The sequence below is a fragment of the Misgurnus anguillicaudatus genome, chromosome 6 (genome assembly GCF_027580225.2).
Source record: "Misgurnus anguillicaudatus chromosome 6, ASM2758022v2, whole genome shotgun sequence".
Taxonomy (NCBI): Eukaryota; Metazoa; Chordata; class Actinopteri; order Cypriniformes; family Cobitidae; genus Misgurnus; species Misgurnus anguillicaudatus.
This window is the reverse complement of record NC_073342.2, coordinates 26890878-26906423: the sequence shown is the minus strand read 5'-3', so window position 1 is coordinate 26906423 and position 15546 is coordinate 26890878. Positions and strand designations below refer to the sequence as shown.

At 38.0% G+C, this 15546-nt stretch overlaps 1 protein-coding gene across 3 annotated transcripts in view; it reads left to right on the top strand.

Moving 5' to 3' along the window:
• Positions 1-2576: 2576 nt before the first annotated feature.
• Positions 2577-15546, top strand: part of dusp8a (dual specificity phosphatase 8a) — a 53015-nt gene continuing 40045 nt past the window's right edge. The window contains exons 1-2 of one of the 3 annotated variants that reach the window (XM_055193306.2): positions 2577-2860; positions 13203-13556. In XM_055193306.2, coding sequence (XP_055049281.1) covers positions 13326-13556 — 231 coding nt within the window. In that variant the 5' untranslated portion in view covers positions 2577-2860; positions 13203-13325. Of the gene's footprint in view, positions 2861-6538; positions 6699-13202; positions 13557-15546 lie in introns of those variants that run through there. The other 2 variants (XM_055193309.2, XM_055193308.2) reach the window with 2 other exon arrangements.

The window sequence follows — 15546 nt, the reverse complement described above, 5'->3', positions numbered from 1 at the left end:
CTAATAATATCTGTCAAAATTACAGTATTACTGGCAGCTGTTTGCTGGCAATAGCAAGATGTTATTTACTGGCAACAGAACATTAAACATTACCATGTCTTTATCTTAAAATAAAACTGATATAACAGCCTCATGCAAAGCATTCTGGGAACCAAAATCTGAAGGAAAAACAAAACCGAAAAGGTTGATGAGGATTTCCCAGAATTCTTTTCACGAGGCTGGTGTTTTATATGTCTAGATTGTTCATGTTTCATTTTCATTTAATTTTAAACAAACTGTTGCTAGTAAATAACATAATTTTAGATCTACAGTTAGTTACTGGCAAACAGCTGCAAAACTACAGCAATTATTTTTTTAATTGTGCAATAACACAACCATTTGTAATAAGATAGGTAATATGCACCCACATAGAGAGAGAGATGGTCCCAAGATGTCACGGGGGCAGTAATCTTTAAAAAAGGTCCAAATATGTACCTTTAGGTACAGCTATGTGTATATATGTACCCATGAACTATTTAGGTGCAAAGGTGTCCTGACAGTGAGGTCATATTATTGTTACTGTATGCTACTGTAACATCACTATGATAATAACTTCACATTCTGTTTACTTCGTTTAGGACAAACATAGTACAAATTACACTTGCACAATAATGCCCACGGGAGGGAAGACCATGCTTGTGCATAAATATTTAGAAATGTTGAATTTCTTGGAGATTCTGTTTCCTTTAATGATTACAGGATATCTCTTTATCTATGTAAAGAGCCGTAAAGTTCACTAAGGGATTTCATTATCCTCCTTGAATTAAAAGCCAGTTCATCTCCGCTCATTATGAGTGGGCTCTAAAGTATGTAAACAAAGGAAACCTAGACAAAAACTTACAGATCTTATCATTATATACTCAGAACTATAATGTATTATTTTTCTCTTTCTTGCTATAACAAGTGTTTTTGTTCCAGTGTGTCTCTCACTTTGCACTTGTTGTTTCACATATCAATGTCCTGAACAATCCATTAACCACAAGAATGGATTGAGTGTGGTAAAGCATAACTTTTAGGCAAAGTTTAAAGAGAAAGTTATTGAACTTTGTGTAGGCAAAGTCGGTCCTATACCGATGTCCTGCAGAGTTTAGCTCCAGCTCTAATCAAGCACACCTAAATATCTAACCGAGGTCCAAAGATTCACCTGAAAACACCAAGTAGGCAAGGTTTTATCAGGGTTGGAGCCAGGACCGACGTTGCCTACCCCTGATGTAGACAAATAGAAATTCCTCATTTTTTTTGCATTCATTTTTTTGCTTTTTAGTTTCACTTATATATTATAATTTAAATCATCTGATCTTGATTAGATCTAGGCAACATCATTTTGCAGAAACATCGCCCCAGTGGTTAGGAATGCAGCAATGAACGTATGTGTCATGTCATCTGAAGGACACTAAACATTTGCCTTTCTTTAGATCATTAACTCATTAACTGTGAATATTAACTTAACTTTTCAATGCCCAAATATCCCCATCTGTGACCTTATGGGAAATATCAGGCAATAGCATGCAGTGCATTTACAAACGGAGTGCGTTGACCAACTAATATTTATCTGCATATCTTACATTTCTATAGGCCACAAACTTTTAGCACATTTATGAAACTTACAATCTAAAAATGGATGTGTTAAAAACAACACGATCAGAAACATTTCCGTGTCATTATTGGAACAGCACATTTTGTATTACTTGAAACGCAACTTGTGTTATCACTTTCATTCATTTGAACCCAAAATGACACATAATGTGTTAAATAGAAAAAAAATGTGTAAAAAGTTAACACCCACCAATTTTCTACCCATCTTTTATCCAACTACGCAGTAATATTGTATCATGCAACACTGTGCAACCATAATTAACTAAAAGTGAATTAAACCCACATTTCACTACAATTACCTACATTTTACTGCAAAGTTGTGTCCTGTAACTCTGTATGTGACAAAACTTGAATTGAAATGTGCAGTACAGTGTATTTAAAATTACCACCACTAGATGCCAGATCTTTACTGTACAAAATTAACACTAGTGGTGCTCTTTTATTACCAATAGAGGGCGCTATATACTGTAGGAACTCAAATTGTACACACTACTGTACTTTATGTGCTTTGTAAACACAATTTTAACTATACGAGTAATATTAGATCTGAAATACTTTAAATTATTTAAAAACTGTTAATCGTTTATTTGTTAATAATTAATTATTCACATAACTTTGGAAGACGGCTATAGTTACAGTGCATTCACAATACATACATTTTTATTAGCATGCACGCGTGTGGGAATCGAACCCACGAGTGCTTGACCAACTAAACCACATTAACCCTATTATTCAGTAAACATATATATGCTTTACAAGTTCCCAACGTGTGACCTACAAAGTGCTCGCTAACCCTAACAGGCAGCTCTCTTTAAATCCTCCGTGTCCCTTTAATCTGCGGATCAGCGCGCTGACGTCAGCGAACCCCCTGGGCCACGGGCTCCCATTGGCTGGCGGTGACGTCAACCGCATTTTTTTCCTTCTGAACCATGACCTCATCGTTAGTTCATTTATAGTGCCTAAGTGCACCTACTGTTTTCCCGACTGCTTAATATCTACCATTGCTTATCTATTTAATCGTCCATGGCGACTGTAGCCGTCTTGGATGCGATACACGCGGTTTAATTGATTTCAGATGATTTTATTCGCATATGTCAGTAGGACAGACTCATTCACTCTCATTAGTGTACACTAGTGGTGACGTCTATTGGCGAATGGCTTCGCATCGGAGCACAGTGCCCTACATGGAGACGAGCTGAAATACTCGGGAACGGGGCAAAATGAGGTAAGTGCGGGGTACGAAAGGGGCGTATCGATATTTGAGACCTTAGATTTGGGAGCGTGCATGTTGGTTTATTTCATGATAAGGAAATAGCGATGATATTTTTAGGGATGGACGCGTTTCCGCGTGACCACCACTAGTCGCGCGCTATGTGAGGGCAACACAATGTGGCTCAATGACATTTATATAAGTAAACTGGGAGTAATGCTTGCGTTGCGATCAATTAATCGTCGTTTTTTTTGGTGATAATATATTGCATGGTCATCATCATGTCATGCATTTGATTTCAAAGGAGTAAGAAGCGCAATAATAAAACGTCCAAATTGTGTGTTGTTGTGTCAAAATGTTTACATTGCAGCATGCACGCGGTGGTAGCTTTGTCTGGCTGTTATCACAGGCATCTGGATGATATTTCTAAAGATCAATAATTACCATGTAATAAATTGGTAATATATCTTCAAATGCTTATTTTTTTATTTTTATTGAATTATCGTAGCTCTTAATTGATATTAACATACATCAATGTGTGTGTATAAGCAGAAAAACAAAAGATAATGCTGTTTTAAATATCATGTAAACTTTAGTGTCCAGAGAGTGAACATTGAAGCGAGATGTCAGATTGGTTGTTAGTTGAGGGTTTAAATTTGGTTAAACAAGAGAGGAACACACTCATTTACCATCTAGATAGATATATATGTATATAGGTAGACAGATGGCTAGATGGATGAAAGAAAGGACAGACAGACAGATAGATGGATATATGAAAGAAAATGCAGACAGATAAATAGATATGTAGATTGATAGACAGAAGGATAGATGGATGAAAGAATGTACAGACAGACACATAGATAGATAGTCAAACAGATAGATGAACAGAAGAACGGGCAGACAGGTAGACCACTACATAGATAGATAGACAGACAGACAAACCGAAAGACAGAGGCCGATGGACAGATAGATAGATAGATAGATATTTCGATTGATAGACAGACAGACAGATAGATATATAGATAGATGGTTGGATGGATGGAAGAACGGGCAGATAGACAGACAGACAGATAGGTAGACCACTACATAGATAGATAGACAGACAGACAGACAAACCGAAAGACAGATGCGGATGGACGGAAATAGACGGAGATAGACAGATGGATGAAAGAATGGGCAGACAGATACATAGATAGATAGATGGATATGTCGATTGATAGACAGACAGATAGATAGATAGATGGAAGCACGGCCAGATAGACAGACAGACAGACATATAGCTAGACAGATAGACAGATAGATAGATAGATAGATAGATAGATAGATAGATAGATAGATAGATGAAAAAATGGGCAGACAGACAGATAGATATGTTGATTGATAGACAGACAGATAGATGGATGGAAGAATGAGCGGATAGATAGATAGATAGATAGATAGATAGATAGATAGAGAGACAGACAGACAGACAGACAGACAGACAGATAGATAGATAGGTGGATGAAAGAATGGGCAAGACAGACAAATAGATACATAGATAGACAGACAGAAAGAAAGAGATAAATGTTTATTGATAGACAGACAGACAGATAAATAGATATGTTGATTGACAGACGGACGGACGGATGGATGGATGGACGGACAGATAGACAGATAGATAGATAGATGGATGAAAGAACAGGCAGACAGATAGATATGTCCATTGATAGATAGATAGATAGATAGATAGATAGACAGACAGACAGACAGACAGACAGATAGATAGATAGATAGACAGACAGATAGACAGATAGATGGATGAAAGAATGGGTAGACAGATAGATAGATAGATAGATAGATAGATAGATAGATAGATAGATAGATAGATAGATAGATAGATAGATAGATAGATAGATAGATAGATAGAAAGAGATATATGTTTATTGATAGACAGACAGACAGATAAATAGATATGTTGATTGATAGACAGACAGACCGACAGACAGATAGATGGATGGACAGACAGATAGACAAAAAGATAGATAGATGGATGAAAGAACAGGCAGACAGATAGATATGTCCATTGATAGATAGACAGACAGACAGATAGATATGTCGATTTATAAACTGACAGATAGATGGATGGAAGAACAGGCAGGCAGACAGCTAGATAGACAGACAGGTAGAAGGATAGATAGATAGATAGATAAATACACAGATAAATAGATTGACAGATAAATAGATTGACAGATAGACTGACAGAAAAATCAGACTGATAGACAGACTGACAGATAAATAGACAGACAAACATGCACAGAAACGGATGGATGGACAGACAGGCAGACAGATAGACCGACAGACTGACTGACTGACAGATCGATAGACAGACAGACGGATGGATGGATGAATGAACAAACAGGCAGACAGATGGATCGGTAGACAGATACGTAATTCTGTGTACTTCTTGCTTGTGCGTTCCCAATATATCCTGATTTTCCTTTCATGCAGCGGTGGTAAACACAGTACACCGTGGCGTACTGCATCATCACTATAAAGAAGATTTATGTGGCACCTCAGAAAGGTAGTATCATTACCCTGACCCTGTACAGAGCGTTAATCTCAGACTGCCAGGGTTTAGGCCCCTGGAGAGCCGCCCATCACTTTAGTTACCAGGATTATGGTAAGCAGTTATTGTACAGGAATGAAGAACAGAGATTCCAACCAGACAGTTATGTGGCTTTTTTCCTGATGGTTAGGATTTAAATTAAATAATTTTGACTTGCTTTGTATTACACATGCAAAACTGGTGCATTGATTGATAATGGGATATATGTTAATTGACATTATCTGCCGTCTTGCAGCATAATGTAAAGAACAGATTGGCTCATGTCAAACAAACCTAGCTTATCACAACAGATGATATCATCGCGCCAATGATTAACAAATGTGTTCAAGGAACAATGGTCTGTATAAACACACGTATTGCACAAATGAGTGATGTCACCCATAGAGTTAATAAATAACCCGGAATAAACTATTATCCATTCAGTAATGTTTTTCACAGGTGCAGTGTGTTATTATAAAGCGATCACTGTCACTTTAAACACAAACATGCTTTAAAAGGTGTTCGTCGAGTTCTTTCTTTGTTTTGCTAGCCTCTTTCGACTAAAACAACAACAACAAAAAATCCCTGTGCCTTTCTAGCAGATTTGTGCGTCGCTTCTCACCATGCTACTTTCGGAAGCAGTATCAAATCCTTGAAATCAATAGCACAGCTGTTCGTAATGTTTCCGCCTGTGTACGGATGCAAGGAATAGCCTCTGCAACTTCTCTGCGTGCCCAGTCATCTTTTCTCCTTTTTAAAAAAGCTGTTGCCATGGCAACTGTGCAATCTCACCCCGTCACCACATCAGCATTTTGCACCACTGTTTACGTCTGAAACCAAGTCGAATATGCATTGGTGGCACGAGCGCACGACTTGCAACTATAATGCCACACCTTGTCACCCTGGTAACCTCAATGCATGTGCACTTTAGACAGGTGTCTGCATACTAAATAATAACGCATGGTAGGGCTCAGTTGGCATTGGAGAGAGAGGATATGCACCTTCTTAATTCCCAATGCATGGTGACAAACTGCAACGCAACCCCCCCCCACGCCGCATCTCACAGCCTGAGTTGTCAAGCAGAAGGAACGCCATTAGACACATGCAGCATCAGCCCTTGTTATGCTCTGACGTGCCTTCACTTCATTTCCGAGTTCTTCCCGCATCTCTTCCCGCAGGCCACGGGAGGCTGTTGTCGTCGTATCGATTTAAAGGTTTTCTTTTCTTGAAGCTGTGCACCCTTTTCCACGGAGAGATCATGTAAGGGTGGTAAGGAGGTTTTGGTCTCTGGTGATGAATTACTGAGCAGCTGGAATACTGCATGTGTCCGTGTTTGGCTGAGATGCTGCCTTTGGTTACTTACGGTGACTGGAAACTCGGATCAAAACAAAGGCGTCCATATTGGGATGCTGACTGCGTGAGGCTGGTCCTCCGGTTGCAGCACTACGCTGGGTTTGTTTATGTGGACGTGACTTGAAAATAAGTCTTTTGATTATTCGGCTGTAGTGCACTGAAATGCATTGTGAAATACAGATTGCATGTGCATGTTTGTTTATGTTTGGCCTGAATGCTTATTTTTTAATCATTTATGCGATCTTTTATTCACTATATAGCCAGTATGTATATGGATAAATGTGTTTGCGTTTGCATCAGTCTCTCCCTGCAGATTTCTGCATGGCGCTGCAGATATCTTAACGTTGCAGCATCACCCTCCCTAATGCAGCAACAGAGAGAGAGAAAGAGAGAGAGAGTATGAGAAATAGTCTGAAAGTTTGAAGCAGGAAAATCAAGATTTTTGTTGTAATGAAAAACAATAAAAAGTTATTATTTTATGACAAAGACTAAATCTGCCAAAGATCAAATATTTCCTATAGCAAAAAAAAAACAATACATACAAAATAACTGTCAATAATAGTCCCACTTTCAATCATTGTTGGAGCAGCATAATGAAATCTAAAATGAAAAGTTTTTTGTGTTAACGTTGAAATCATCTGCTCACTAGGTAGGGGAGTGCGGGGCACAAAGTTACGCTTTTTGTGTTTGGCTCTATCATTTAAAAGTAAGATGAATAATTTTGTTACACAATCAACACCCACATCTCTGCTACAAATGAACACTTAAAGTTTCTTTGTGGGACCTACCGTTACCGTACAATTACACCGAACGTGACAGGAGTGCAAACGTTACAACTTACCCCATAGGTGGGGTTCATTGTAACAAACAGAGGGTTTGTTGTAACACCTGCTGGAATTTAGTTTGAACACAGATAATTAACTAAAATTTTGTCTATATACTAAAGGTGGATATTGGGTCTCGTTCACTAATATTTGCCTACGTTTTTCGTATTTATACGCACACTTAAACTTCTCACGAAGTTCTACATGAGCGGCCACGTGCACAAGGTTGGTAATTTGCATAAAACACGCCCCAACCAGCTCCATAAAAGGGTTTTCCGCAGCGCTAATCCACAGAAAATTTTAGAGCAGTTTGTCATAGAAGCAAAAGAGCTCGAAAAGAAATCCATGATGATATTTATTATCGGTAAAGTTCAGTTTTACTTTGCATTTTTTATTTGAAAGGGTTTGCTGTCGCTTGAGGAAGCCAGTGCTGTCCACTGACTGGAGTAACATTAAAGAAGTATTGGATGCGTTAACAAATATGACATTTAATTTATATGACAGAGACGTGCATCTGTATCTAAAATAAAACAGACAGGAGACGTTTGATTGACGTTTGGACTTCTCATTACATTTACATGACGTTTAGAGATTTTAAAAGTGGGAAAGGAAAGCGTGACGATTTGTCATTACGTACATCTTTTTATATGTGAAGAAAAAATAAGTAGGCTATAATAATGTATAATATAATGTATATAATAATAATATAGATCATATAATACAGAAAATATTATAATATCAAATATAATCATGTAAATTTTATATATCAACATTATTATAAACATTATAATTATAGCTTAGTATTTGATTATAGCGTACGTGAATATTGCGTACGAGTGGTTTTAGGTTTTCTTGAATTTTTGCGTACATTTAGAAGACATTTTCGAATCACGATTTGTTCGTGAAAACATCCATACGCACATCTCATGCGCTAATTTGTGCGCATGCATGCTTAATGAATTAGACCCAATGTTTTTATATCTGCCTATAATAGATAGATATCCACACATTCATCCATCCATGATCCTTCATCTAACCATCCTTGTATTATGCATTAATGCGTATAAATACATAAAGACTTTTCTGAAAAGGCTGTACAATTAAGACAAAAAAAATCATAATTGTGAATTATTTCCACTGATATTATATTAACAGTTATCATTTTGATGAATAGTAGTTACATTGTTTTCGTTTCATTATCATTGTATACCTGAGGCTTAATTATAACACTTTGTGACAACTAACCTTGCTGTGTAAAAATGTTTGCAATCCCGACTATCAGTTATTAGAAATCATTTACATGTTTCAAAATGCTGTTATGTTTTAGGTAACAAGAAGACAGTGATTAAAATAATATAAGGTTGGGTTTGGTGACTTACACACCCAACTTAAAAATGGAAAAAATCATAAGATGAAGAAATTTACTTTCAGCCTCTTTGTTCAATATCTTAACGAAAACACATTAAAACTTTTCACAAATTCACAGCAGACAGTAAGAGAAAAAGACCAAAATCACAGATTGCTCAGCCCTGTATAAAAATGTAAAGTAGCCGTGTTACAATTAACCCTGCGTTAGTTTGTGCCCCGCTCACCCCTATATGCATTTAGATTCTGGCAATACAGACCAAAAACATTGATGACTCATAGTGCACTCTGTCATTGTGGCCAATAAAATTATTTCTGGAATGAGAAAGTCCCTCCCCCAGTGCCACCCACTTCTGACTAGCAAAAGTGGGCAGCAAATGATATTCAGGGATGCGATGCAAACCAAAGGGCTTTTTAATTAAGTGTCCCTGTGCAAATGTCTTGTTAAATAAGAAATACATCAACACAAGACATAAAACTACACCCATAAAGTGATTTCATTGACCTTTAGTTCATTTTTATGGCGTTGTATTCTGTCTATCGACTGTCCAACCAGTTTGTTTTTACTGATGCACTTTAAACAATTTATTATGAACTATTTGTCATGCTAAAAAGTAACGATAATAAAATTGTTCAAATTAAAAAAATTACCAAACACTTTTTTGAAATGTTAATAACCCTGCTTACAGTCTGGTAGTTAGCAGACTGTTCGAAAACCATCTTATCCTGATCATCTGCTTGCAGCTCAGTACCAAAATCCCGACTTGTTTTCGTCTGGCACAACATCTCCGCATAGTCGATGGCTAAAGCACAGCTATGCACAAAGCTGCAGTCGACAGGAAAGCGTTTTTAACCTTTCAAAGAAACCCATTATGTGAGAGTATAAGTTGCAGAGATTGTTGTATCTGTCAGTACTATACAAGCATTTGTCAGTCAGTGGCACGTCTATCCGGTCGGAGGAGAAAGCTTATCTCCTTCCACTTTCACTTTTGGTGTGGTTAACCTTCCATTAGTAAGACTGAGCAGAAGCCAGCCAGTCAAAGCCATGTATTTTTTATGACTGGTGTGGAGTAGAGTTGACTAGAGGAGTGTGGTTCACTAAAACTAAGTATAGCTCAAACTAAGTTGCGTAATGTGTGTAATTTCTCAATGTTGAAATACTGTTCCTTATTCCAGTTTAATATGCAATGACAATTATTGAAGAAGACTTGTAAGCCGAAAAGTGTAAACATTGTGGCAGATTCAATATGTGTTTCTAGCAATAGTGCCTCATTCAGTGGTGAGCTTAAAGGTACATTCCACTTTTTTGTAAAAATAGGCTCTTTTTCCAGCTCCCCTAGAGTTAAACATTTGATTTTTACAGTTTTGGAATCCATTCAGCCGATCTCTGGGTCTGGCGGTTCCACTTTTAGCATAGCTTAGCATAATCCATTGAATCTGATTAGACCATTAGCATTGCGCTAAAAATAACCAAAGAATTTCAATATTTTTTAAAACTTGACTCTTCTGTAGTTACATCGTGTACTAAGACCGACGGAAAATTAAAAGTTGCGATTTTCTAGGCAGATATGGCTAGGAACTATACTCTGGCCCGTAACATGGCTGCAGGAGGCACAATGATATTGCGCAGCGCCTAAAAATGGTCCCCTGCTATTGAAAGTAACCAAGGGGACTATTTTCGGGCGGTGCGTAATATTACTACGCCTGCTGCAGCTATGTTACAACAGCAAAGTCCCTGATTATTACGCCAGAATGTGAGTATAGTTCCTGGCCGTATCTGCCTAGAAAATCGCAACTTTTGGTTTTCCGTCGGTCTTGGTGCGCGATGTGGCTGCGGAATAGTCAAGTTTTATATAGGAAAAATATCGAAACGCTTTGGTTATTTTTTGGCGCGGTGCTGGTGGTCTGGTCGGATTCAGTGGATTGTGCTGGGCTGTGCTGGGGGTGAAACCGCCAGTCCCAGAGATCAGCTGAATGCACTGCATGTTTGTTTGACCAAATGCAGACAAAGGGTGTTCGTATACCTGTTTGTGTGTAGTCAGTATTTTTGCATTATCTTTTTATCATAAAGTTGATGTACAAAATTTTTACACATAATTGTTCCTCACAAGAATCACATTTATACAGTATGGTACATAATTTACCCATTTCCTCGCTACCATGTCCAAATATCATAGTAATCCCATTGTACCTCTTGGTCCTTTTATGCACAATTTACTACATAAATAATTGTCGTTTTCTAAATATACCATAGCTACTTGAAATAGCTTTAAATTATGTCTGCCAAATGCACCAAGTAAAAATTTGAAATATGTAGTAATGATGCCTGGAATTTTGATTAAAAAAAACTTAAGGGTTTTACCTCTAGCTATCCTTCCTTGTTACTCTCTAAAAAATTCTGGGTTATTTCCAGCCCAGGATTGGGTTAAAAAAGGACGAAACCAGGTATTGGGTTAAATAAATAAAGACCCCCAAAAAATTATATTTGACACAACAATGGGTTAAAATAACCCAGCATTTTGGTTTAAAACAAAACAGCATGAGTTAAATCAATAGTTCTCAAACGTTTTTGGCATGTGGCCCCACTTGTGTACGGTGCATCCCTTCATCAAAGACAATTCATGAAATAAAACATTCCAAAACTCAAAATTTGAATTAAGCAATCATATTAAATGAGACAATGTAAGGCTGTGGGTTAGTAGCCTTACTTTTTCTGAGGTTTAATTATACAGAAATTATATAAGATTTATATATTTTATAAAATGTAATTAAACTGGGGTCCCGCCTGGCACCATTTTAGGCCCCCCTCTAGTTTGAGAATCACTGAGTTAAATTACAACCTAAAGCAGTTTGTCCTTTTGTGACCTAATGTTGGGTTGAAAATAACTTTGTAGCAAAACTTTAACATCATGACTGCAGACAGATTTTTATATAATTATAAAAGTTATGAATATTTACATTGACCACAGCGTTGCAGTTCCAAAGCAATATTTTCTCATGCTCAAAGAAGCTTATTCTGTGGTCATTTGCTCTGCGTGATGAAAATCAGCGACCTGGTGATTGAATCATTTGAATGTCATGTGAACTAAGCAGTTCTTGACCTTTTAGGACTGAGCAATACATTAATTCACTCATACTGTCAATTTCTTTCTCATTGTCTACTTCACAGATGCCTGTCCTCTAACACATGTAAAAACAAAACAAAATGCACGTATACCGAACGTCTCCCATATTTAGGCTAAATGTGCATCTTAAATAATAGGATTATTAGAAAGACTTGTATATGATTCTTATAAAACCAAGGCTATAAATTGCACATTTTCTTCAGTCTGTCACATAATATCTATCGGTCACATCCTCTCTGGCTGTAATATAAACAGGATCAGTATGTATCACATGTTTTTCCGATTACCGATTTTGTATCAGTTTTGCCCTTCACCTTTAGCATAAAACAAATCTTGGAATTAAACAACATTTTAATTTAAATAATATGGGCATACGTAGTTCACAATGACGTTGACAGTTAATTGGTTACCTTTACATAAATTAACCAGAGTAAAAACAAAATAACAGAGTTATTCCAGTCATTATTGCGGCAGTAAAATATTGGTATCAGAGTAATTAAGGCATATATCAAATTTTATTATTTTTTTATGGTTATTCAACTTAATATTAAATCAATTTTAAATAAATGTGGCAGTTTTGAACCTCAGAAAATTTTAACTTTTCTTTTACTTTTAAGTGCTTTAGCACCCCCTGTGGCAGCACTGTATTGCATTGCTTTAGGAATTGCAGTAATTGCATTGCATATTTCGACACGCAGCAACACATGAAATTAGTATTGTTTGCAAGAAAAATTAGCATTTATGCACTTGCATAGAGTATGTATAGGGCCTTAAAAGTGATATTTTTGGCAATTTATTTGATTTACTTTAGCGTTTGCTTCGTCAGGCAGTGGTTTTAGATTTACACATTTAAAAGATGCTTTTATCTAAAGTTAAAGTTATGCATTTCTTTATCAGTATTTGTGTCTTGACCTTTACATTGCTAACGCAGCGCCCTACTAATTGAGCTACATGATTTTACATATGTTGAAATACTAATAAGAAAAACAATCAGGAATATTATTTACTAGTTTTTACAACACAAGTAAGGAACAAAAGTTCAACAAGATGTGCCTTATGTCATTAATGATCAATGGTGTCCCTTTTCCTTTGTTTTATTTCTGCAGACAGCATGTGCACCTTTATGTGTCTCTGAGAGTCACTTCAGTGATTTGATTATCACTGATTCACCACCTCTCTGGTCATCGTTGTGATCATCCCTCATCCAGAGAGGGCTTCTGGGTACTTCCATGGCTGGGGAGAAGAGTCGTCGCAGCGGCATGGATATCAAGCGCCTTGCTGGCCTGCTTCAGCGCGGGGCCGGACGCTTGCTGGTCATCGACAGTCGGACGTTCTCGGAGTACAACGCCTCTCACGTGCACGGTGCCGTCAATGTCTGCTGTTCCAAACTGGTCAAGAGGAGACTTCAGCAAGACAAGGTGTTGGTTACCGAGCTCCTGCAACCCAACGGAAAGGTCAAGGTATCAAGTGTGTGATTGAGTTTGGGTGTGTGAGTAGTATGTAGTCTAGGTTTTAATGAGAAGTAAATATCAAGGGCATCAAAAAGAAGGGTTGATGTCATTAAGTGGACATTGGCAACCTTTGAAGAGTTCAGTTTGGAGATCTGTTAGTTTTGTGTGGATTTCACGACCATGTCACTTCACAGAATCGTAATGAATTAATATTTACTCGTGAACACGCATTAAAGAGTCCCCGTTTTGGCACCTGCTTGCAACAACTGCAGTCAAATTCATGGGCACGTATAGTATTTGACACTTCCTTATGTGAAATGATTTTGTAATTAGGTGTAGTAGTCAACAACCGGTTTGAAGATGAAGAGAAGGTTTGAGCAAGTCAGCCTTTGGCTTGATCGTTGACATATTCTGGCTAGCAGCTACCCTTGATCTTCCCAGCTCGTACAAGTCTAAATTTGGCTAACCACTGTAGGTTTATTGGTTATCAGTGGCTCTGAAATTGGAGACTTGAGTTTTCCATCGAATATGACATCATTTTTTCCCGCCCGGCTGGCATGCCAAGTCTTTATATTTTTAGGCGCTCTGTGATACTGACCTAACTCTTAGGGGGAAATCCAGCCACCAACAGATGTCACATAAAACTCCATGTCATAGCTGATGAGGTCAGTGTCGAAAAACAATCTGCATGTATAGCACAATTTTTTTTCTCCCAAATCTGCATTCACGCCAATGACGTACTGTATCAAGGTCCTGCAAAGTGACAGGTACATTTAAGGTTCTAGTTGTGTCTCTTTGATTGCTGGTTTGTGGAACTAATTTTGTGAGTTCCTCATAATAGAGTTTCCGAATGAGTGCCTGACCTGTCATGCATAGAGTCTATTTTATACTTATCTGGTTCCTTCTTTTTAGTTGCAGCTGTAAGTTGACACAACTAGTTGCAGGTGTTCCCCTACATTGTTGAGATTACTTTTGTCTTGCGGTTATCTCATTACTTTTAATCAACCATTAGCTTGTTTGTGGGGGTGGAATTACCTGTTCTTCTATACAGGTTTGTTTTAAAAAAAAAGTTAATTTGTGTAACTGTTTTTGGTGACACTATTGTCAGAGTAAATAAACCCTTACGCTTGGTGCTTACAGTATCTTCTTCTAAAGCTGCATGTTTGTCTAAGTAGTATTATGTTGCCCATAAGCATTTTAGCTCTAGGACTTTGTTTGCTATGTGATGCTATTTGAAGTGGGGGCCTTAAATGTGATCTGCTGGTCAAAACCAGTGCCTTCCGAACATAACAGAATGGCACTGTTTTCCTAGGTCGCTCTTTCAGTACTTTCCCCATTTCTTTCCACAGCTGAGCCTAGAGGCTGCATAGCTTTTATTATCTCCCTCAGTAAAGAGGATAACGCTCGTGATTAATGCAAGTCCTGGATAAAGCTGGAGCTATCTGGGTATAAAGGAGGGAGGGGGCGAATTCTGGAAACCCTTTGTTATTGGATAAGCATGACATCATAATCTTTAGTGTGGCCACTGGCAGAGCGCTGTCTGAGCACGTGCAAATCTTCTACACGAGCGGCACAGGATTCCGACAAAACCCCCAACTGCTTTGGACACCTGCCATTGCCAGAAGTTGTGGCATCAATGTGTAAGCTGTACGTAACAACAGCACCACAACCAAAGGCCACTAGTGTGGTCCATTGTGAGAAGGAATAAAGGAAGGAAGTGAAAGAGGGCATTAATGGATAGGCAGCATATATCCACACTGAGATAATGCCTGAGGTCCCCCACAGCTCTGTGTTGGGCCCATTTCAGATGACATCAGCGGAAGGCAACATATGCGCCCGCGTTGTAAATGGGTCAGTGTTAAGTGCAGTAGATAGAGTGCTATGGTACAAGAGCAGGACTTCCTCTGCAGTGACGAACGACCTTGGCTTATTGTAATCTGTGCCTCTGAATGTTCTATTGAGCTGGTACAGACAGATGGCTCTGTGGTCGCCCCAGAGC